This window comes from Equus przewalskii, chromosome 2 (genome assembly GCF_037783145.1).
Source record: "Equus przewalskii isolate Varuska chromosome 2, EquPr2, whole genome shotgun sequence".
NCBI classification, from domain to species: Eukaryota; Metazoa; Chordata; class Mammalia; order Perissodactyla; family Equidae; genus Equus; species Equus przewalskii.
This window is the reverse complement of record NC_091832.1, coordinates 43,571,113-43,595,899: the sequence shown is the minus strand read 5'-3', so window position 1 is coordinate 43,595,899 and position 24,787 is coordinate 43,571,113. Positions and strand designations below refer to the sequence as shown.

General features: G+C 45.4%; 1 protein-coding gene across 42 annotated transcripts in view; it reads left to right on the top strand.

The window, feature by feature from the left end:
• The window catches only part of CAMTA1 (calmodulin binding transcription activator 1), an 853,189-nt gene that overhangs the window by 264,053 nt on the left and 564,349 nt on the right, over nt 1-24,787 (top strand). For all 42 annotated transcript variants that reach the window (XM_070610969.1, XM_070610946.1, XM_070610968.1 and 39 more), the window contains one exon: nt 14,817-14,884. In XM_070610969.1, coding sequence (XP_070467070.1) covers nt 14,817-14,884 — 68 coding nt within the window. The remainder of the gene's footprint in view (nt 1-14,816; nt 14,885-24,787) is intronic.

Sequence of the window (24,787 nt, the reverse complement as noted above, 5' to 3'; positions counted from 1 at the left end):
TCTGTTTTTATTAGTTTTATTGGATTTGGAGGAGAGGAGGGATTAGGATGAGTGTTGGTGTTTGTTCTGCAAGGAAACTTAGTTGTTCCGAGTCAGGTAGCTCTGCTTTGCTTGGAGGCAGGAAGGGCCTGGAGCACGGCAAAATGCCCACTTCTCCTGTGTCCCTATAGGCACCAGAGCCATCATCTGCTACCTTCAAAGACTTTTCTGACCTCCTTGAATGATTTAAGACTCATTTCCAAAAGGCTTTATTGGTTAATGTGTTAGATCAGAGGTGGAGCTTTTTAGCATCGGGGGTGTGTGTGTGTGTGTGTGTGTGCGCTTATCTATTGGTAAGAAAAGAATACACACATACACACACACACACACTTTAATATAAATTCCTGATTTATTTAGCCAGGGATTCAGAATTTATCTTGAAGGAAGGTGGCTATACAAAGACTGAGTAGATGCAGGATATTTTTACATATCTTGTCCCTTGTCCCTAGTTCTTAATGGAAGTTGGCAGTGCATGGCTGTCAGTGACACTTTCTGTGCAGATAGAATCCTGCCAAGGTTGAAAAAGAAGCCAGATTCTTGCAACACTACTTCTGTTTTATATTCAGGTTTATATCACCATTCTGGAGGGACTTATAACAACAATCTGTGCTCTTTTAGGCTCTTCTGATTCTTGAACTAAATCTGTCAGATCAGCAAGTCTACATTATCATCCAGGGATAGAGGTGAAGGGTGAGTGGTGTTAAAGCAGTATCAGTATTCAGTTGTCCCTGGACACTATCTCTCTCTCCCACTTTTTGGTATTTGAGAAAGCCTGAATCCCCATGGGCTTCATGGTAGCCTCTCTGGGGAAACAATAGCACCCTCAAAGTGTTAACCCTGTTGCCTTGGGCTGGCTATGTCGTTTATCCAAAGATTGCTGACCTCTCAAAGAATAAAATGAAAATCTGAAAATTCATGGCAAGACATCTGCTGCTATCTATGATGGAGTAACTGGGACCAGATTTGTCCTCTTGCCATCACCAATTATGAAACTGGACAAAAGAGGTGAAATGAATATTTTCAGTTATCATACAATAGTCAAGGTAGGACTGTGGTTCCCAAGAGGAGATTGTGAGTCCTACAATCACTCTATATTTCTTTTTCTTTTTTTTTTAAAGAATGCTTTTTTTTTGATGTGGAAGATTTTCCTGGGCTAACATCTGTTGCCAATCTTCCTCTTTTTTTTCCTCCCCAAAACCCCAGTACATACTTGTACATCCCAGTTGTAAGTCATTGTAGTTCTTCTATGTGGGGTGCCAGCACAGCATGTCTTGAAGGACAGTATGTAGGTCCACACCCATGATCTGAACCTGTGAACCCCAGGCTGCCGAAGTGGAGCATGAAAACTTAACCACTCGGCCATGGGCTGGCCCCTACTCTATATTTCTGCTTGGAGGCATTTCAAGATGGTTTTAGGGAGGTACCCAGGCAGAGTACAGTCATCTTGTTGAGTTGAGGAGACAGAGATCAGAGTTTGGGGAGGTTGAGATGGCCAGAGATCAGAAGGCAGAATATCAGAGAGGAGAGGGCCTTGCAGGCATAGTGCTCTAGAAAGCTGTGTGGGTGCCCTGGAATGTTCTTTTGGATACTAAACTATTGAAGTATAAGATGAAACTCCACGAGCTTGGGCTAAAAGCACCTAGGGGCTTTAAGGTGAAAAACTCCCAGAGCTCATACAGGACTGAGAGGTGTTCAAATTCTGACCGGCCAGGTTGCAGAGTCTTCCTTGAATAAATGGGACATTCAGTCTGGAAGGAGAAAATAATAGCAGGGCTAAAACATTTCTAGAGTAAGAGTACTGTAGACCTACCTTTACAAAGATTAAAAATAAGTCTTGAGAGGATCAGGTTGATCCATAAGTAATTCAGATGCCTTCCAGAGCAAAGCCTAACACTCTTTATTTAAAGATATAATGGCTGACAGTTTTCCAATTTGATGAAAACTATAAACCCAATGACCTAAGAAGCTCAACACACACCAAACAAGAGAAATAGAAAGAAAACCACAGCATGGCACACCGTAATCAAGTTGCATCAAATCAGTGATAAAGAGAAAATCTTAAAATCAACTGGGATGTTGGAGGGGTGAGGGGGAGACACATTACAGAGGACAAAGATAAGAATTTCTGCAGATTTCTCATTAGAACCCATGCAAGCCAGAAGACAATGAAATGAAATCTCCTCTGGTCCGGCCCCGTGGTCAAGTGGTTAAGTTCGTGCGCTCCACTTCAGTGGCCCAGGGTTTTGCCAGTTCAGATTCTGGCACAGACACGGCACTGCTCATTAGGCCATGTTGAGGCAGCATCCAACATACCACAGCTAGAAGGACCCACAACTAAAATATACAACTATGTACTTGGGGGATTTGGGGAGAAAAAGCAGAAAAAAAAAAGAAGATTGGCTACAGCTCAGATGCCAATCTTTTTTTTTTTTTTTTTTTTAAAAAAGGAAATCTCCTAAGTGCTGAAAGGGAAAAATCCTGTCAGTCTAGAATTCTATATTCAGTGAAATTACCCTTATAAAAATGAGAGTGAAGTAAAGATGTTTTCTAATAGACAGACATGCACACACACACATACATGAGAGAATTTATTGCTTGCAGACCTACAGTATAAGAAATGTTAAAGGAAGTTCATGTGAAGAGGAATGACACCAGATGAATACTTGGAGCTATACAAAACAATAAGGAGTGCTGAAAATGGTAAATATATATGTAAATATAAGATATTCTCCCTCATGTTTAATTTCTTTAAAAGACAATTAATTGTTTACATTACTGCATTGGGAGTCTAGAACATACCTAGAAGTAAAATAAATGACAACAAACAACACTAGGAATGAAAGAAGGAGTAAAATGGAAGTATACTCTTAAGTCCTTACAATATACATAAGTGGTATAATATTATTTGAAGGTAGATTCTGTTGAGTTAAAGATGCATAATGTAAACCCTACAGCAACCACAAATAAAATAGAGGCAAGCCTAATAAGCCAATAGTAGAGATAAAATGGAATACTAAAAAAAAAAAAAAAAAAAAAAAAGTCAGTTAATCCAATAGAAGGTAATAAAAAGAAGAAAAGGGAACAAAGAACAAACAGAAAACAAATAGCATGATGGTAAACTTAAACTCAACCACATCAATAATTACACTAAATATGAACAGTCTAAACATTCCAATTAAAAAGCAGAGAACTTGGAGTAGACAAAGATTTCTTAGATTGGGCAGGAAAAGAAAAAATGATAAATTGGACTTAAACAAAATTAAAAACTTCTGCTTTTGAAACCTTTAAGAAAATGGAAAAGTAAGCCAGAGACTGGAAGAAAATATTTATATTTCATAAACCTGACGAAGGACTCATATCTAAAATATGAAAAGAACTATTACAATTCAGCAATAAAAAGACAAACAGCCCAATTAAAACTTAGGCAAAAATTAAAACAGACCACCAAAGATGATGTATAAATGGTCAGTAAGCACATGAGAAAATGTTAAATATCCTTAGTTATTAGGGAAAGCAAACTGAAACTGCAGTGAGATAACTGCACAACTCAAATGGCTAAAATTGAAAAGACTGAAAGTGATAAACGTTGTCAAAGTGGAGCAGCTTTAATTCATATACATTCCTGATGGAAATACAAAATAGGGCAACCACTTTGGAAAACAGTGTGGTAGTTTCACATAAAGTTAAACGCATACTTACCATATGACAACCACTTCCATGCCTAGGTTTTTACCAAAGAGAAATGAAAACATACATCCACACAAAGACTTGTAAATGAATGTTAATAATAGTTTATTCACAACAGCCCCAAACTGGAAACAACACAAATGTTCATCAACATCTGAGTGGGTAAACAAATTATGATATGTCCATACAATAGAGTAATACTCTGTGATAAAAAAGATGGATTGCTACTCATACACACAACAACATGGATCAATCTCAAAACATGATCTTGAGTGAATGAAGCCAGACACAAAAAGAGTACATTTTGTATTCTTTCATTTATATAAAATTCTAGAACAGGCAAAACTAATCTTTAGTGACAGAAGGCAAATCAACGGTTGCTTGGCGCTGGAGATACGAGGGAGATTGACTGAAAAGGGGTATGAATGAACTTTTCAATGTGCTGGAAATGTTTCATATCTTGAATATGGTGATAGATACATAATATATTTGCCTGTTAACATTCTTTGGACTGTATATTTAAAATGAGTTGCATCTTACTGTATGTAAATTATACTTCCATGGAGCTGATTAAAAAAGGTTTAATCCAGTAATCTACTGTTTGCCAAGAATCTACATATATTACCTCATATAATACAGTTCTGTTATGCCATATTTCAGGTGAGGAAATGTCAAGTGACTTGCCTCAAACCATGTAGCCAAAGAGAGATGAAGTAACTTTTTTCTTCTCTACAAGAAATGCTTTTTATCTCCCCAAATAGGCACATTAGATCTTCTCACAAATTAAAGTGTAGGACACATATTGTTGCAATACCTTTCGAACTACCATGTGGCTGGCATCTAGGAAACTTGCTCTGGAGTCCTCACTGGGGTAATTTGGATATTTCCCTGAATACATGCTTCTTCTCCTTCAGCCATCTTTGCATTCCCCCTATGCTTTTTCAGCATGTCTTCTAGGAGAATACCGCAGTGAGATTATAAGTAATCTCAGGGCTGTGGACAATTCTTATATCAGTCATGACACAGAAACCATATTGGTTATTTGAACAGAGAAAATTTAAGATAAAGAATTGTTAACTAGTAAAAGGTGGTTGATGACTAATAGGGATAAAAGAGAATTCTAAAAGCAGCTACTACCTCTAGGCTGAGGAAGAGTAGACACAAATAAACCAGGGCCTAGAAGAGTCCCCCCACGCCATAGGCTGAAATTTGGACCTCTTCAGAGAACACGGCCACCACAGGAACACGCTAGCTGCTGGAGGGTGTTGGGTGGACCAGAGCTGCACCCTGCCAGCAGAGGGAGTGTGCCCTGAGGGCGTAGCTGGAGCTCACGGTGCACGGCCCCTGGGCTCTCACTCCGAACAATAAAGATGATAATAATAATAGTGATAGAGAACAGAAATCAGAAGGGAGATGTCTTCCTGCCACTATCATCTTGCAGGATCATTGCTCTCTATTGATAAAGCTTAACATTCTGCCAAGCTGGCACAGGAGAAATATTTAAAAGGCCCATCTCCAGTGTCACAAAGCAAGACAATTAAGGGTAAAATCAGAGCCAAAAGATAATAAATTGACAACTGGCATGATATTGGGGCAATCTTGGGTCCAGATTAATCAGCAAGTGTCGTTGTATGAAGGTGCAATGAGTGTTCTGGTTAACATGTCCCTCTTCTAACATCTGTTGCTCTAAATGTATTGCTTTCTGGATCACCTATAAGACTCATGGTCTTACAATCCACTCAGCCCAATGCCAGAAACACCAGACTGGGAACCCCAAAGTCATGTGCCTACAAAGTCCAAACAGTATTGTGAGTGAAGAAAGCCAGCCAGGGGGTATGGTGGCCATAGAGAGCTCTTGCCCATCCAAAGGGGCGGTGCTCCTCAGCTCCAACCCGTGGATACTCTGCAGGAACGTGGGTGAGAGTTGTCAGACCTTCTTACTTTTCAAGAGAAGCTGGAAATCTCCACCTCCCAATCTTTAAATGTTGACAAATAAACCAAATGGGCACAAATGGTGTGTGCACCAAGCAACACATCTTTAGGTCGATTCAGCCCCTCGGCGTCCTTTGTTTTGCAGGTATCCTCACTGCCTCACTCTCCCTCATTTTCTCCAGCCAATTGGTTTTCAAGCCCCATTTCTTTCACTTTCGAAAAAATTCAACTTTGTTCCACTTTTCCCAATCCGACTGTCATAGTTCAGGATCTTGTCCTCTCGTTCCTGGGCCATAATCATAGTCCCCTCTCTGCCATGGCACTATCAAAGTAATGTTCCTAAAGCACAGCTCTTTTTGTGTCTCCCCTCTGCTTAAAAGCTTTCGGTGACTCCCCCGGCTCTAGTGGATAGAACTCCATTTGCCTGGCATTTTAATTCTGCCACGGTTTGGCACCTCCCTACCCTTTTGAGCATTGGGTTCTTGCATTCTCCTGCCCTGCAGGCTCGAATTACCTCATATCACTCAAAGTTCCCCCAGTGCATTTGCTTTTCCTGCTGTCCTGCCTTTGCACAGGCTGTTTCCATTCCCTAATGCCTTTACCATTTGTCAGCCTGGCAACCTCCTACTCATTCTTCAAGACCCAGTTTAAATGTTAGCTCGTTGGTGAAACCTTCGCTTCTCTTCTCAGAACGAACACATTATTCGTGCTGCTAATTTAGCACTCATTGTCTGTTTTGCAGTTGACACAATAGCCCTGGATCCTGCAGCCCCATCTGTCTTCCCAGCTGTATTCCCAGGACCATTACTCATATGTCTTTGCGTCATTAGGGCCTTGCGTAGTGCCTGGCATATAGGCCAGACTATAGGTGCTCAATAATTCATTGAATGATTGAACCAATGAGTGGATAATGAAATGAATGAAAGACTGGATGAATTGCTTCTTCACTGAATCTTTCTTTGAATGTTTTTATGATGGCTCATTGTTTCTGCTCTGATTGGCACTTTGATGATCATAAGAATGCTTTACTACGTCTAAATAACAGACAGCCAAATGGGCCAGGCTTTATTTCACAAATCTGGGCTGTTAGGAATATATCCTGAATTGCTACCGACCATTTTGTAGAAAGTCCTCCCCATACCCTTGGATCCCTAATCACCACCCTCATAAATTGTCAGAGTAGAGCTATGGTATCCCTTATAGAAATAAAAAAATATAAACCATTATTCTATATGCCAGTTGTTTATAACAAAAGCTAGTCATTTTGAAAGCATGATTTGGGGCATTGGTTTTGACCTGTGGGTGGGGACCCAGCACATCCTGCAGAGGGTGTTGGCTTGGCTGGCCGGGTGCTTGGGAAGTCCATCAGTGGATTGGGGCAGGAATGTATAGAGAGGGGGCATTGCACTATGGGACCTTGAGTTGGAATATTTATCATGGAGGAGGAGACCAACCAGCTTTATGCATGGGGTGCCCTGGAGAGAGGAGGTGAGAGATGCCACTGGGAGGGGGAGTATGGAGTGGCTATTTATTTATTTAAATTAAGGCCAATTGTTTTTTGTAAAGTGCAGTGAGCGAGTAGTGGGTTCTGGGAAAATTTGCTTCCACTGTAAACATGTTGGTTAGAAGTCATTAATATGACATTCACACATCCCTAATAAAGTACATAACACAGAGATCTGGCACCATTGAAATACCCAGAGGACATTAAGTATGAGTCTTAAAACCAAGAGTATTGGAAACAAGATATTTTTACTTCTCGTTTGGGAGTAATATAATTGCATTTTGTGGCTCTAGCAGATGCTGGGGCCAGCTGCTAGGAGAGCCTTGGCTTTTTTCCCCCCCTCAGCTTTGGTCCTTTACAGATAAAACCTTTGTGCAGAAGTCTCATAAAAAACAAACTTTTCAAAATTATCCCTTGGTTGCAAGATCCATTTTTTTGTGTGCAAAATATTTAAGATCTTGTAGACCACAGATATTTTTATTACCTGGCCTCAGGAGAATAAAAACCAAAACATATCTGTTTGGTTGTTTTTGTTCATTTTTTAATTTAATTTGTCCCAATAAGCGCTAGAGGCCCCTCGAGTCTGACTCTTCCCTCTCCCTGACATTGGACCCACGTCTTGGAGACAGATCAAGGATGGACTGTCCCAGGGAGAGCTGACTGAAGAGGGACCCTTGTCCTTTTTCTGAGGGCTGCTCCAGGGGAACTTGTCGACGGGGAAGCCAATTTGTCTGGGTTGGACTATTCCATGGGGGTGTCTGCAGTGGGTGGCTCCTTCTAGGAGGGAGTGGAGCGGAAGCAGGCTTAGGCTGAGAGATTGAGGTGAATTCAGCCCCTCTGAGAAATCCCATATCTCCTCCCAGACAGATGCAGCTTCCCCCACCCCAGAGGCAGGACATGGCTCCTTCTCTGAGGTGGTCCAATGGGACAGCGAGCCCCTCTCTCAGACGAGGCATCTGCTGCGGCAGCATCTTCATTCACACCCGGGCTCCACGTCAGCTTTGGGAACGCAGAGGGCTTGACTGCAGAAGGCAGATTGTTTTTGCAGTTTCCTGTGACATCTAAATCTAGAGCTGTATTGTCCAATACAGCAGCCTCAGGTGACTGCTGAGCACTGAAATATGGCTACCCCGAATTGAGATGGGCCATAAGTGGAAAACAAGCACTGGCATTTGAAAACCTAGTACGGATAAAGAATGCGAAATAGTTCATGACTACTTTTTTTAAATTAGTGAAATCGTAATATTTTGGATATATTGGGTTAGATTATAAAATATTTAACAAAATATATTACTGAAATTAAGTCCTTCTGTTTCTCTTTGCTTTAAAAAAATGTAGCTTCTAGAAATTTTTTAAAATCACGCCTGTGGCTTGCACTTGGGGCTCACGCTATATTTCTATTGGACAGCACTGCTGTGGCGCTGATGGACTGGCAGGTGCTGCCTTTCTGAATGTAGAGTGCACTGCAGAGCATTTCTGTAGAGCCTCTGCACACAGGGCATTGAGCCTGCATGGCAACTGCACCTTTATCTGTCCATCCCATAACCCCTCACCTTGAAGCAAGAGTTGGCTCAGACGTGGGCTCTTCCTGTTTGCATCCTTTAGAGGAGGACTTTGCATTCTGTCATTCAGCCTCTACCATGTCAACAGTCATCTTCGGATACAAGAACCAATCAGGGTTCTGCAGTGATATAGGAACTGAGACTCAGATCCACCCTGGACCCCGCGAAACTACATAGGGAGAACCACCATGCACATAAACACTAGCAACAGAAGGCACTGTGTGCTAGGAGTCTAGGAATAGTGCAACCATTGCTGAGAAGTTTCCAGAAGCTAGAGTTCACTGTGGACTGAGAAGCAAGGAAGACTCCCTGGAGGAGGTGGGCTATGAACAGGGCCTGGCAGGTTACATGGGCAGTATTGGTGAACAGGGGCTGAGCAGGGAAGAGGCAAGGAGAGCCAGGTTGGCACAATGCATTCTCACCTTCCAGTCCTGGGGGCAGCCTCCATGGACAACCCTGAGCCTCACTCACCCAGAGCTGGCTCACTACCAAGATGGACTTTGCAGTCCTCCATCAGACCCCATCAGCCTGGGGGCAGTCAAACCCAGCCCCACATGGCAATTGGATGGAGAGCAGTTGGCATGCCTTTGGATGGTAGAGATGCATGATGACACAGCGTGTGACGAGGCAATGATGTCAAGCACAGAGCTGTGCTGCCCCTCAGTCTTGCCCACTCTGCCCTTCTCAATGGGGCTTGGTCAGTGCCTTGGGGAGGGGCCCACCTGCCTCCCTGGTCTGCAGGGACTGAACCTGATTCCAGCCAGACCCAAGGGGCCTGTGGGATTCTATTCTAGTCTGTTCCCCGAGCCCTTGCCACACACAGACATCATACCTTGGCGGCAGTTTTTCTGTTTGAACATCTAAAGGACAAACTAAACATTTAAAATCTGCAAGCTGGACAGTCTTTGCTTTGGAGCCTGCAGTGAATTCCTTCATCTTGACAGTCGAGGCATTTCTCTCAGCACTGATGCAGTATTTAGGATCCAGGAAGAGAGAGATACTATGGGAGCCAGGGAGCTGGAGGAGGCTGCGGGCACGTGGGCATGGCCTGTAGGATGCAGGGTCAACTTTGTAAGCAGGTAAGGCCGGCATTTTCTTCATCCCAATGCCACACCTCGCTGGATGTCTACACTTGTTCTTGTCTTTTTTTATTGTGATAAAATATACATAACACAAAATTTACCATTAGGGGCATTTAGTATATTTACAATATTGTGTAACCTTCACCATTGTCTAGTTCCAGACATTTCATTACCCCAAAAGGAAACCCCATACCCATTATCAGTCACTCCCCATTCTCCTCTTCATCCAGCTCCTGGCCACCACCACTCTCCTTTCTGTCTCTATGGATTTGCCTGTTCTGGACATTTCATATCAATCAAATCACACAATACACAGCCTTTTGTGTCTAGCTTCTTTCACTCAGCATGTTTTCAGGCTTCATCCATGTTGTAGCGTATATCAGAACGCTACTTCTTTTTATGGCTGAATAATCTACTATTGTGTGGCTAGACCACATTTTTATCCATCTATCTGTTGAGGGACACTTGGCGTGCTTCCACCTTTTGGGGATTGTGAATAATGCTGCTGTGGACATTTGAGTACATGATTTTGTTTGAGTCCCTGTTTTCACTTCTTTGGGGCATTCTCTCTTCTTATTTGAACATCTTACGAATTTCCTGGGTCAGGTTTGCGTTTGAGAGACAATAAGTAAGTGGGGAGAGATCATGCATGTGCTGGGAATCGAGCCCTGGGGCCCAGCTTGGCTCAGCCCCAAACATGCTGACTTTGAGCAAGTCCCTTCCGTTGTCTGTGCCTCAGTTTTCTGCTCTGTAACAATGAGATGGACTGGGTCTGTGTTTCCATCTGCCTTCCTTAGAGGCCTAGGTTGGTGGAGCTTCAGGGAAGATGGGGGAGGCCAGAGAGTTGGCCTGAAGATCCTTCTTTTCAAAACCTCTTTCCCTCTTCAGCTAGAGCATCTCTCTTTTTGTCTGCCTTGTAAGATATTTTAAGCAAATGTTTCCTGGATATAAGGAATTTTCCCTATCACTGAAGTAGATGATCCCATTAATCATATAAGGGTTTTTGGGTGGAAATGAGCTTGATCCTCCTGGAAGGAGAGAATCCCGCTGGAGGATGCTCAGTCTGGCTCCTCCTGGTTCCCTGAAGAGAGGTGGGACAGCGAAGTGACACTGGGTAAGTAGGGAGGAGGAGGCTCTTAGCCCCTGTTGGGGAAGCATGACTCCACAAGCAGGTTTTCCTTTTCTCCATCTGAGTACATCATGGCTGTTCCTTAAGAAATTTAGAACAGCAGTGGAGAGTGTGGGCTCTGGAACCATTCTGCATGGGCTTGGGTTCTGGTTCTACAGAGACTAGCTGTGTGACCTTGGGTAAGCTGCTTAGCTGCTCCATGCCCTAGTTTCCCCACCTGTAAAATGCACGTGGTTCTTACTTCATAGTTTGCTGTGAAGATTAAGTGAGATGATCCTCCATAAAGTCCTAAAGCAGTACTGGCCTTAGACATCGCTCCACCAGTGTTAGACACCGTGATGGTAACGATGACCCAGGTGATGAAACCTCTCTTTCCCCCAAATTATTTTCCTTCCTACACCAGCTGACTCTCCTTACTCTGAATTTTGATGGTTCTTACTTTTATGTATACTATTTCGAATCTATTATTCTATGTGGTACTTTGGCATGTGCATATTCATCTCCCCAACCAGTACCAAAGCATTGGGAACGCAGAGTCCAACCCATGGTCTACCATCTGATGACAAGGTAGGCAAGACCTAGATAAGAGAAATGGGCTGGGCAGACTGGGAAACATGGGTCTTGGAGTAGACAGGTGACCAGACATGTCCAGTTCAGGTGGGAGCCAGTCAGCAACATGGTGACACTCCCTGGTGGTCGAGTCCAGCTCCAGGTCCAAGCCAACTGGAGTGTGACAGAGGTGGAAGCCTGGGTCTGGGTATTCAGTTTCCTTTGCTCAGAAGGGCTGCTCTTGAGTGTGATAGGTGCTCCACAAAGGGGACTCTGTGTGGGAGGTGTCATTGTTACCTTAGGGGTAGAGAAGGGAGTGGCCAGTGCTCAAAGGTGGTTCATAAATCAGTGTGATTCCCTGGGGCCTCTGCTTGCTTGCACAGCAGCTCATTAGACCTGAGATGATCCTCTGGGTCGGCTACAGAGTTGACTAGACAGTTGACCCTGTAATAGTGCTTGCATTGAATTCTTACACTGACTTGTCTTCATCCCCTACTCGACTGTGAGCTCTTTGAGGGCAGGCTTCCTAGTGGTCTTGTTCACTGACTGGTACATAGCAGGTGCCCCAGAAATGTATGTGGAGTCAATATGGAATGCAATAAGTAGTCCAGGGAGTTTTTCTCTTTGAAGGACAGTAGCAGTAGGGGACCCCTGCCAGGTTGGGGTGAGTGTTGGCTGAGGATGTTCATGAAGGTTTTCTTTGGGTGTCTGGGTCTTTGGAACACTGTGATAAATGTAGAGGTGGCAGGGATGCACTGTGCCCCCATCCTTCTGGGCCAGTAGGGGTCACTTAGCGCTTAGCATGATCCCGGGTAAGGGCATTCCAGTTGGCACAGACTATTCCTCTGGATACCAAGTCTCCTGAAATTCAGGTAGATGAGCTGATACACATAATAAGTGGCTCAGTTTATCCAATTACTGACTCCAGCTACTGTCTGCTCTCAGTGTTTTGTGAAACTAAGTGGACAACCATAGCTAAATGGAAGGATTGACTCCAAGAAACTCTGAACAGTCATCGTGATGTTACCATTCATTTTCTGCAAGCGTGGGCATGGGAAGGTGTGAGGGGGTAGAGGGTGGGGATAGATAAAGCGCTGGCAGCTTCTGACCTGGACCATTTTGGTACCTGCTACCTCATCAGGGGCCTCTAGACAGGCGGCTCACACCATGCAGACCTTACAATGATAATAATGGCAGCTGTGGTTGCAGGGCATTGCTATATTCAGTCAGTGTCTTAACAATTGTTGCCTCTCATAACTGCCTCATGAGGTGGCGTTATCTTGGGTTCATAGGAAAGTGAGGTGTAGACAGGTTAAGTAATGTGCTCAAGATCAGGCAGCTCCTAAATGGCAGAGCGGGCCCCCAAGCCAGGTCTGTTTTCTTCCAAAGTGTGTGCTCTTGACCATGATGCGATACCACCTTCCTGCAGTGACTTAGAGCTAATTAACTCATTGGTAAGGGCTTAGCTGGGAACTGCTGCATCTTGCTGCTTTTAAGCTCTTGCTTCAACTATCTTCAGTAATAAACATATACAAACACACACACACTCAGAACACACACACACACACAGACACACATACTCAGTTATATATGCACATTCATTTCTATAATGCCAGCTCTCCCTCCTTCTTGCCCTCTCATCCATCTATCCATCTAACAAACATTTATCAGGTGCTTCCTGTGTGCCTCAGGACACTGTTAGGTCCTGGGCATACATCAGTGATGGCATATTCCTTGCCTTTGAGGAGCTCATGGTCCAGCGGGGGATGCTATTCAAGTAAACAAGCAATTAGAACGCAGAATGATAAATCCTACGCACTGGAGGGAGGTGCCAGGTGCCATGAGAGCACATAGCCAAAGGAGGTGATATCCATGGTGAGACCTTAGGGAAAGCATTTTCTAGGAGAGGAAATAGAATATGAAAAGCCTCAGGGATGAGAGAGAACAATGTTCTGGTTGATCAGCTTCTTATTTTACAATTTCTTTAGCTGCCATAAATGATAGAAACCTGTACAATGAGGCAACATTATTTTTGCCATGGGCTTCTGCTTCCCAGGTTCTTGGTGAAAGGTCCAGGCTTCCGGACAGAAGTTGCTTGGGCTCTGGTTTACAGGTCACTGGCTACCTCGTTTCCGTGATTATGTGAGACCCTGATCTCCACCTGGGTCTGTGGCCTTCATACTGCGTGGCATGGGTGGTAGTTTCTACTTTCACCTGCTCTGCTTACCTGGTTTTGGTGATAGTTTCTTCTTTTTATTCAAGGCCAAGGTTAGCATCTCTGATCACAGGTGTCAAGTCCGTCACGTCTGAGCCCAGAGAAGCCTAATTGCAGAGGAAGGCTGTGAGCCTCTGGGTGGTGGGCTGCTCCATCACAAGGAGCCCTGGAGGAACCCTGGCTGCAGAGCATTGAGACGGAAGCCTCTTCTATGCATTTTTCTGATAGTCAAGGGCAGCAGCTCCATGCTGTATCATCACCAAGATCAAGGAAAATGTGTGCTAGTACAACCTTAATTTAACTTACAATCCCTGCCAATTTCATGTTAGCAGATCCGTTTGGAGCTGGAAGTAATGGGCCATATCATGCCTCAGAGCTGGAGCAATGACTTATGTTGATGTCACCCACTGGCTTTTTATGGAAATTATTAATAAATCAGTAATTCTATCTGCACTGATGTTGTTGTGTTTATAAATATTTAATTTACCTTCAGGTGCCCACATTTTCTCCATCTTTTCCTTAAACTCTGCTGACATTGCGCTTCTTTCTGAAGCACCGCTCAATAGATGAAGTTACCAGTAGTGGGAAAGGTTAACTTCTCTCTCTCTCTCTGGAATATGGCTTTATCTTTTCTTTTCTTTTTAATCTTTGTGTGATTTGGCTCAGGGGGTTGGGAATCAAGCTGAGAGAATGCAACGTCTCTTGTGACAATGATGAAAGATTAGTCCAGCTTCAGAAGAAGACAGACTAAACTTTCCAATTATGACCTTGCATGAGCGGAGACCTGTTGTTGGCATGTGTTTTTCCCTCCTTCAAATTAATGACATTTAGAATCTGAAATGGTGTCTGATGTTTTCTTCCCACAGAGAAATATCTTTGTCCTTGCCACCGACTCATCTTTTGAAACCCATGCTTTGATTATTATTGTATGGCAGGTTGAATGGAAAGGAGTTAAAAAAATCAAAATAGAGAGTCCAAGTCGCATGTTTTTCCAGCAGAGATGAGGTTCCAGCCTTACAAAGAAGAACAGCAGCTGGGAAACAACAAAAACTTTCTTACTTCTTAGGATCCAACGTAAGCTAATTGTTGTTATTATCTTTTTATTCTTCTGTTTCAGGAAATTGCAGCTTATTTAATAACATTTGAGAAACACGAAGAATGGCTAACCACCTCCCCTAAGACAAGGTAATGTGCCAGATCTTGCAGTTTTTCAAATATGTACAGTGAATGGATTGATTTTCATTGATTACCTGATTTGACCAGTCAATTCATGGGCAAGTTGAAAATGCCATGTTGTGCTTGATAGCTTGCGACATTGAGGCCTCATTAACTGACCTAAGACCGTGGAAGTGAACGCAATCAGATGGCTTAAAAACAGCACAGCTGCTGTCATGCAAGTTGGAACTTTTAACCTGATGGCTTAACGCCGGATCCCTCAGCCGAGGGCCTTGAAAGCCTTGGCCGGCAGGAACGTGAAGGGGAGTCTATTTTGGGAAAGTGCCCACCTGCCACCGCTGTTCTCTAGAAACTTATTTTTTAAAGGGGAAACTACCTTAACTGTCCACTTTCATCTCAAAGTGTTTTGCAAACCGAAAATCAAGTTATTCTTCATGGTGCTAAGAAGATCCCCACATCAGAAGCAATGGCTAAGTTTGCAGTTTATTATGCGGTAAACGTTCTTGAACCTACCGGCTGCCACAAACACTGAACTTCTGCCACCACTCGGGAATGGAGGGGATTGATGAAGAGTCAGCCCACTTGTGTTCTGTCAATGCTAGTGATATTATTTTGTGAGGAATGGTAAAGTTGGGATTTAGGGTTTATTTTAAAGACAGCCTTTTCTTTCTTCCCCAGCTCTCAGTTTTTATTTTTGGTATATGTTGTAGAGCTTCGGAAGTATGTGGCCACTCTCTTCCAATTGCCACAGCTTTTCTATTAGTGGTGACAGGGCCAGGTGTTTCTTAGCTTGAGGAATGTTAGCCGGGAATGTGGTTTACAGGATGACTGGGCTGTGGGTTTGAATTTACGAAGTGGAATGCCCAGTCTGTTTCCCTTTGGATGGAAGCACCAAGTTCTCCAGGTTTGTTACCTGGCACCAGAGAAAGGGGCAAGGATGTGTCCTCTTCCCCCTTGGCCATCAGCTTGACCTGTTCTTTCTGAGCCACATCTACTCATTCTAGAAGATACTTTAAAATATTACTTCTTTAGGCTTAGGTTTTTAATGATTGGCATCTTTTAGATGAGGGCAGAATTTCCATTTTGGAGGAGGTCAGAGGATGTTGGGAAAAGGGAGATTAGTTCCTGAGATTCACACCCCCCAGTTGGGGCTACAGGCTTGGCTCTGATTCACTTACCTTTCAGCCTGAATTCCTCTGCAGGATGCCCACAACTCCTCAGCCTTCTCGGGCCATGAGTTTCTTTTCTGTAAAATCAGATGGGTTATGCCAGTCAGCTTTTGCTATTATGATGCTATGAAAGAAGCTATCTCCAAACTTAGTGACTTACAACAGCACATTTTTATTTCCTGCTCATGTGTCTGTGGCCGGGCTGTGGCTTTGGCTTGGGTTCAGGGCCACTCAACGTGTCTTTTTGTTCTAGGACCTAGGCTGAGGAAGCCCCCATTCTCTGGAATATCTGGTTGCCATGGAAGATGGCAGGGACTTAAAAGCCCAAGGCCATCCATTCAGGCACAATGAAAAGCCCTGCCGGATGTGGCATCACATGTTACTACTGTTCACAAATCCGTTAGCCAAAGCAATTCCTGTGGCCAAGCCAATAAGAATGGGGCAGGAAAGACACTCTTCTGTAGAGTGGGGGTAGACGAGAGGAGTGGCCAGTGAATGGTGACGCAATCTACTACTTGGCGAGCAGAGCTATAGCCCGAACCGTGGAAGGCCTGGCACACATCTCTCCTTTCTTCTGGGGGTGTGTTCTTCCAGGACAGTGATTCCCAAACTTGAATGGTGATCAGAATCAGCTGGAAGCCTTGTTAAAGCACAGATTCTGGGCCCCACCCCCCAGAGTTTCCGATTCAGTATGTCTGGTGTGGGGCCTGAGCATCTGTTATTTCTAACAAGTTCCCAGGTGATGGGATGCAGCCGGTCTGGGACCTCACTTTGAGAACCACTGCCCTAGTTTCTTTGGGGGTAAAGAAGTCTGTCTGATTTCTGCCTCTGCACCATTTCCTGACCCAACAGAGGCTCTCATCTCAAGCAGCTTCCAGCCTCTCAATACGCCTTTCACTCCTCAGTGAAGCACTCCTTGAATCTAAGTGGAAGGAAAGAGCTTCTCTGTAGCCAGAGAGTGAGATTCTCTGGAACACGTCCTGTGCCAGACATCTGATCTCAGATATGCAGGCGCGTGCCCTGCTTCCTCGTCCTCTGACTGCAGGACGGGAGAACATTTCAGGGCGGGGATCTTGCCCTGTGTTTCAGCCTTTGGAATGTGGATTTCAGTTGAGAAGTGAATGTCATTCATGGTCATCCTTGACTCACTTGACTTTTTGGAGTATAAATAGAGCCAAGAGACGTCCCATCCCAAGGCAGAAGGGGCGTGCATGGCAGAAAAGAAGGAATGTGGGTTTCAGATATTGACAGATTTGGGTCTGCGCCCTGGCTCTGTCACTCAGTAGCTTTGTGACTTTAAGAGAGTCATTTTAGCCGCTTTAAAAGCTCCACTTTTCCTTCTTCCTGTGGGAAATGGAGTTGTTTTTGATCCTGTGCTCATTGGGTCAGTGTGAGGATTGGATGGAATAATGCTTGTGATCTTGGTGTGCACGCTGTGAGGGTCTGTGTTGATGCACTGGGACGTCACCGCTCCTCTTGTCTGCAAGGGGCAGTCCCTAGGCCTGCTGGAGGCTTTGACTGCAGGGGGGCATCGGCCTTTTTGGAAGGGTTTGGAAGGACCAATTTCTCTCCTAAAGGCAGAGGGTGAAGACAGAACGCTTCCCCTTAGTATTATAATATCCACTCCATGTTTACACTTGAAAGCTTCTTGTCCCAGGAGGAGGAAAAGTTGCTGTGGTTGTTCAAGGACCTTCCTAAATTAGTTGTTGAGTTGAGTTTGGATCCCCTCCTCCCATCTCTTGTATTGAAATTAATTGGTGCAGTTAACTGCTGAGTTCATACAAACCGGCCTCCTGGTATTAAGGAATTAATGACACCAATACTCTGCTGAATGAGAAGGCAATACAGCTTCTGTTTGCCACAGCCGCCGCCGCCACTGCTAATTTCATTTTAGAAAATTAATAAAAATGAATTGCACCACTGACATTTATAGAGTTTCCTAATAAAATGATACATTGTTTGTGCGGAGGAATCCCTATTAAATTAATTGTTGTAATCAGTTCACATATAGATGTTGGTATAGGAGCTGCAGAGGGAGCCACTCCTTGTCTCTGTGGCTTGCTGATGGCTGGGGGTTATAAATATAGCCCTTGCTCAGATACTGCCCTAATTACAGAGAAGGTCCCGGGAGCCCTGCTCACCTGTTTAATAATGAGGTGTGCTACAAGGAGGCTCACAGGGTTGGGGGCCTTGGAGGCAGCAGCGGCTGAATGCTGAATTTTCAAACAGCCCATATTGTATTATCAGCAACTGGGACCTTCTGGAAATGGCAGTTTGAAAAATCACCCTTCAGGACTTCTTTATTTGGCACTTGCTGTGTGCTCAGCACTATAATAATACCATTTGGAGACCCGGGGGAACTCCACACTCCCTACCCCATCAGGTGAACTTAGAATCTTGGAATTAAGAGCTTCCTCCCTCTGTCTAGAATGTTCTTCCAGCTCCTCCTTCCAGCCTTGTTTTGGGTGTCACTTTCTCTGTGAAGTCTTCCCTGAACACACAATTTAAAATCGCACCCCTCCCATCCAGCCAGACCTCCCTTCCTCTTTTCTTGTTTTATGATTCCACGGATGATGATAAATCTGACACATGAGGTATTTCACTTATTTCTTTCTTTCATTTATTTCTTCATTATCTGACCTCCTCTCCAATTTTTGGTCTGGCTTGTGCATGGGGTGTCCCAGTGCCTAGGGCTGTGCTGGACACATGGTGCGCACTCAATAAATATTAGTGAAGTGAATGAGAGTGCGGAAGAAAACATGAATCTGAGTGTTGTGAAGGAAGAGACTTGGGTTTACCCTTTTTTATTTTTGTCTTGTATATCTCCCCCCAGGATAGCCTAATTGGCCTACTACTGTGCTCTGGAGCACTTCCGTGGGCTGGGCACTGGGCCTTTAAATCCTTTCAGCAGCCCTGCCAGGCAGCCAGATGCAGAGAGGGTACAGGATCTGTCCAAGGGTGCACAGCAAGTGTCAGAACTGGAATTTGAGCCCAGCATTATCCTTGTACAAAGTCCACAGTCTTAGCTTTTATGCTATACCTCCACTGCACATAGTGGGTGTGCAGATTTGAAGGCGGCCCAATAAATAGTGCCACACTATTCCATTCCACCTTCCATCTCTGTGACTTCTGGACCACCTGGGAGACCCAGGTGCCAGGCAAAGCCTCCTTTCGTTGGGAAGCAAGGCTCAGGTTCGTCAGCCAAGTGGGTCCCTGTGCAGCCTTCCTGAATTGGACTTAGCCCCCCAGTTGCGGGCAGTGCAGGAGAACTGCACACTCCCCCGGAGGGTGAAGAGCTGAGCACAAGCAGACAGACTGCAAAATTTTGCAATCCCAGTAATTTGTTTCTCCTCCTATGGGAAACGTGCAGCCTTCTCTGGAAGCTGGGGACACGCAAAGCTCAAGATGGAATTGAAAGCACTTTCTTCCCAGGGATCCTATGTATATGGGTTAGAAGGAGGCTGAAAAATGCTATCAATTATCTAATTAATTAATTCGATTGATATAGATAGCACCTTAACACTGAAGCACTAAAGGTCTAGTAATAGAATTTTCCTATAATGAACACTAAATGCTTCTTGGTCAATAAGCAGTAAAACAGCCAAGTAGAGGGAGGGGTCTGGAAGGAAAGGAGAAGAAGGGGAGACCTGAGTTTCCAGAAGACCCAAGTGACTCTGTGAGAGACCCTGTCCTCCCTCTCCTGGCTCTCTGAACGCCACGGGTCCAGTGCCTCTTCTGCCTGGATCTTTCCCAGCCCGACACCAAGTCTTGGGTCCTCTGCTCCTTCTTACACTGTTCTCCCTCCCAGGACCTCAGCAACTCCAGGGTCTGATATTCACTCTCTGTGGACCATTCCCTGAGTCTGACTTTCCGGGCACCTGGACGTCATATTGTCTTCAACCCATTGTCCCGCCTCTGCCTGCTCCCTCACTCCCACTGTTTCCATTCTCTGACTTCCCTGGTTCTCAGAAGAGCCGCCTCATTTTTAAAGACACCAAAGCCCACACCTGGTTGCCCTTCATGGCTCCTCTTTCTCTTTGTCCCCCCACCTCCCGTTTGGCCCTTACCACCTGCGTCAGGCTTGATTATTGAAACGGCTCCTCCTGCGCTTCCCTCTCCAGCTGGACTCCTTCCCCCCGGTTTTCCTACAGTACTCCTTTTGTTACAGCATTGTTCTACTTGGTAAACCTTAGAGACTTCCTATGAGATAAAGTCTAACCTCTGCCTCAACTGGCCTTTTTCACTATTTTTCTTTGACTCCACACCTCAGAGTACCTGTGACAGTTGGGGGCTGCTTACTGCTCTCCAAATACGCCTCGCATGTCCCCTCCTTCTGCTTTCCCTCGTGGGCCTTTGACCACTCCTCAGATGCCCCATGTCCTGCCCAATCCGCACATCCTTTGCATCTCTCTTCTTCCTGGGAGCCCTCCCCAAACACGCTGAGGCCTCTTCACTGTCGGCTTCCACAGGCCACATGGCAGGCCACACTCTATCGCCAATCGTTTGACAATTTACCCATCAGAAGTCCGTAAGTCTCGCCTCTGCACTGAGATGGGGAGCCCCCCAGGGCCAGGGGTATGCTGGCTCTTTTGTCTCTGAGCAGCTTGGTAGAGAGGAGCTGTGGGGCAGGGCGTGGGCAGAGCAGTCAGTTAGCAGAGCGCAGACCAATAGAGATGGGCCCGGCGTGGTGCCAGAGTGTGGGCAGAGGGCCCACCTAGAAACCAACCTGATCAGGCCCTAGGCTGTGGCTGCTTCTTCCAGCCCCTCTGTAAGTGGCACATGGGAGTGACCTGTTTGCCACCTCCAGGACATCTGCTCCTTGGGACAGTTACAGGACTTTTCTAAGGAAGCCCCTATTCCTGGGAAGGCTGCTCGAGTGACCAGAATAGAATTGCAAAAATCATGTGGAGGTCCCATCTGGATGATCAGAATATTCCCAGAACTAAAAAGGAATGAAGTTCTGACACATGCTACAGCATAGATGAACTCTGAGGACACTATGCTAAGTGAAGTAAGCCAGTCACAAGAGGACAAATACTGTATGAGTCCACTGACGTGAAGTACTAAGAAGAGGAAAATTCAGACAGAGAGTAGAACGGAGGTGCCAGGGGCTGGGGAGGGGGGTGGGAGTTAGTGTTTAATAAGGACAGACTTTCAGTTTGGGGAAGATGAAAAGGTTCTGGAAATGGTTGGTGGTGATGGTTGCACAACAATGTGAATATACCTAATGCCACTGAACGGTACACTGAAAAATGGTTAAAAAGGTAAATTTTATGTTACATATATTTTACAACAACTAAATAAAAGATTCCCAGAGCTGCTTCTGTAGCTCTTTCTGTGTCCACTTGGGCAGAGTTGGGGGCCGGGGATTGGTCCAGTGTGTGTGTGTGTTTAGGGAGTGCTGTTGGGGGAAGAGTTTGGGAGGGCAGCCTTGTACCTAGATCATCTCAGGGATTCTGTTCTTCAGAACTGCAAAAGAAAAAATAAACTAGGTCAGCAATCATTTCAATGTGGTGACCTTTGCATTATGCTGAATTGGGGACCTGCTATCAAATTAACATAACGATGTGTCATGTTACATCCATTTCAGCATTTGCCTAATGCATTGAGCAAATCCTTGACGACATCCAAACTATCATCCCCAACTGAAGAGCAAATGTAGCATGAAGGGAGCTCACTGATGTGGTGTCTGCTCACGAGGAGCCCTGGCTGCCTGGCCCCCCCGGGAAGGCATCTGCCCTGGGGTCCTGCAGTTTGGATACATTTCCGGATGAGGCAGGGAATTAGCTGTGACCTGGATCCTGATAAAGTGTCTGGTGTCTCGACGGTGGTAGGGAAATCCCTAGCCTCCGTATAGAAGTGGGTCTGTCCCAGATTCTAGTTCATTATCCGGAATCGCAGAATGCAGAGTGTTGAGGCAGGAGGGGACAGCGGAGGCCGCCTCACTGAATCCCCTCCATGCACAGGAAAGGGGCCAGGAGGGGCCCTGGGTGCCCAGGTCCCTGTGTCTGTGGTGCCCCTGGGAGCAGACCCAGGCTGTCTTTAGTTGTCCAGGCTGTGCAGCCTGTACGTGGCTGCCCTTTTTTGCGGTTGGGCAGGGAGAGTTTGTCACACACATGGAGTTCGTGGTCAGAGGACAAGCAAGCCTCCTGTGTCCTCAGCTGATCCCAGTGGCTTGTTGAAATGGCACCGCCAGCCGTGCCAGCTTTCATCACGGCCCTCCTCACTTCTGGGAGTCAGGGGTGCAAGTCCCAGGCTTCCTTCCTGGGAGGAAGCCAAGAGAGGGGAATGGCTGTTTGTGTCTCCTGTCTCCCTGGGTTAGACAGCTGCAGCTTCTGCCTCCTGCCTCCCGCCTCCCGTTTCTTTTACTATTTTTATTTTCATCAAATATATATATACACACGCACACATAGTTTAATAAATGAAATGGTCCTAAAAGGCTTGTAAGAAAAATAGCAGTCCTCTGCCCTACAGCTCAATCCTATTTCCCAGGAGTGGCCCCGTTCAGTTCTTTTAGTTCTGATATTTACCTCTAGATTTCTCAATATGTTTATTCTGCTATTTCTTGATTTGTCAGTTTTAGACGTTATCTTCTGACTTCCTCGTATGCTAAATGAGGATTTAGTTCTCTCACTCTGCCATTCACTATTTTCCTTACCTGGGGGAAGGGCTTGTTAATGGATCTGCCCAGCTTTTGCATGGGGGCTTCTGAGATTCAGCATCTCCGGATGCTGATGTCTGGAGATGCCCTTGAGTTTTCCAGAAGGATCTGTCAGTGTGCTGCCTGGTGGTTTGGGCTGGCTTGGCTGCCAGTGGGCTGGGAACCAGGCAGTGGAAGGGCTTGGAATTTCACCATTAATTAATTCTCTTGGTTTACGTCTGAGTTTCCTGCCTCTCCTCTACTGTCTCCAGGTTCAGAGTCTTTCGGGGTCCCTTTCTCCAGAGAATAGACGTGTCTCCAGTGAGGGCAGAGGCCAGGTGGTTGCCCGGCTGCTGGGGGTGGATGTAGGGCCGTGGGAGGGCCCAATTCCTGGCATTTCCAGGGCTCTGGAGGTGAATTGGCTTGTTGTTTGTGGTGTCCCCTCTGGGGGATGTGGGTTTTGGCTTCTACTCTGGAATGTCAGTCATCAACCCTGCATCTGCTTTCCATCTCTCTAGAATATGTTGACATCTCTGACCTCCTGTCATCTCCATTCCCCTCCACTCTGTCCTTGTGGGTTTATACTTGTTTGCATCCATTCACAGTCATTGCATTGGAAGTGTCATGCTCACTCCTCCATGTCAGCTGGCCCTGTCTGCCTCCCTGGGAGCCGGCCCACCTGGGACCTGCTCCCTTTTCTCATCCTCTTTCCTCTTCTCATGTTCACTCTCAGTCTTACTTGCTGTTTCAGTCTCTTGCTTTTTCTTTCTCTCTTTTCAGTCTGTAGAAAGAAACATCTCACAATGCAGTTTTGAGGTTTCTAAATGCACAACTGTTCAGGGCCCAGGAAAGCCTGTTGCTGAGCTGTGCACACTGCTTGTGTGCAAGGATGCAGCCCCAAAGGCGTGCAGCCCCAGCAACACCACACTCCCAACGCTTGCCTCCCCCACCTTCTTCAATGCAACACACTTGGTTCAGAGCCTTTCCTGGTGTTGGTGCAAGGGGCGTGGCCTCTCCCTGGGCAGGATTTTGGGGGTTCTGGGGACTGCTGAAGCCATCAGTGTGCTATGTGTGTCATGCCTGACAATGGCACCTTGACACCTTTTCTCTCTACATGGCTATGAAGGTGTCTTCCTTGGGTGATACTAAAGTCTCATGGCAGGGTGCTTCTCATCAGGGCACCTTAATGTCAGTCAGGGTCTGGGGCGCCTGTCTGGAGACCACTCATCTAGGGTGACGCCTGCTGGCCTCTCTAAGCAAGACCACCTGGCAGCGGTGACTTCTGCTGAGAATGAAATAGCTCACTGGCACTGTGCTCACACAGACAGAGAGGATTTACACACCCCACCAGTGCCCAGGGACTGTAATCTTGTTTCGTTTCTGCTGCCTACCAGTTTATTCTTATTCTTCACCCTCCTCTCCTGGATTTGGAAAATTAGGGTTGTCTGGTATTTCTGTAATGGGCCCGGATTGGCATCTGTGGTATTTCCTCTGGATCAATTGTGATCTAATAAGTCATTGTTCACTGTAGGGCGAGGGAGCTGCCTGTGGGCCTCGCAGTGCTGCAAGGTGGGAGCTGTGTTCTCGGGACAGACTACTTTTTGCGATTCATGATTTTCTGTATAACGAGTAATTCCCAGATCAGCTGGATATTCTGGGCTGGAGACTCTCCCACTGTTCTCATTCTAGCTAGGAGGTATTACTGTCTTTGCTATTCTTAGATTTCCCACAGTCCTTTATTATGGGGCGTTAAAAAAATTCAAAATCAATGAAAAACAAAGGAGGAAAACCTTTCCTGGTTCTCCGGCTCTACTGCATATCCCATTTTCCACATGAGCTTCTGCTTTGTATGGTGTGTGTTTACACACATACACATGTGCAAATACATAGTGCACATGTGCACATACAGACACATAACACATATGCACAGCCACAAGTGCATATACATACACATGTACATATACTTACAAGCAAACACACACACAATGAACAGTCCTGTATAGACACACATACAGTATACATACATGCACGCATGTGTATACATATGTGCACACAACACACATATGTACACACAACATATGCACAGTTATACACATTACAAAT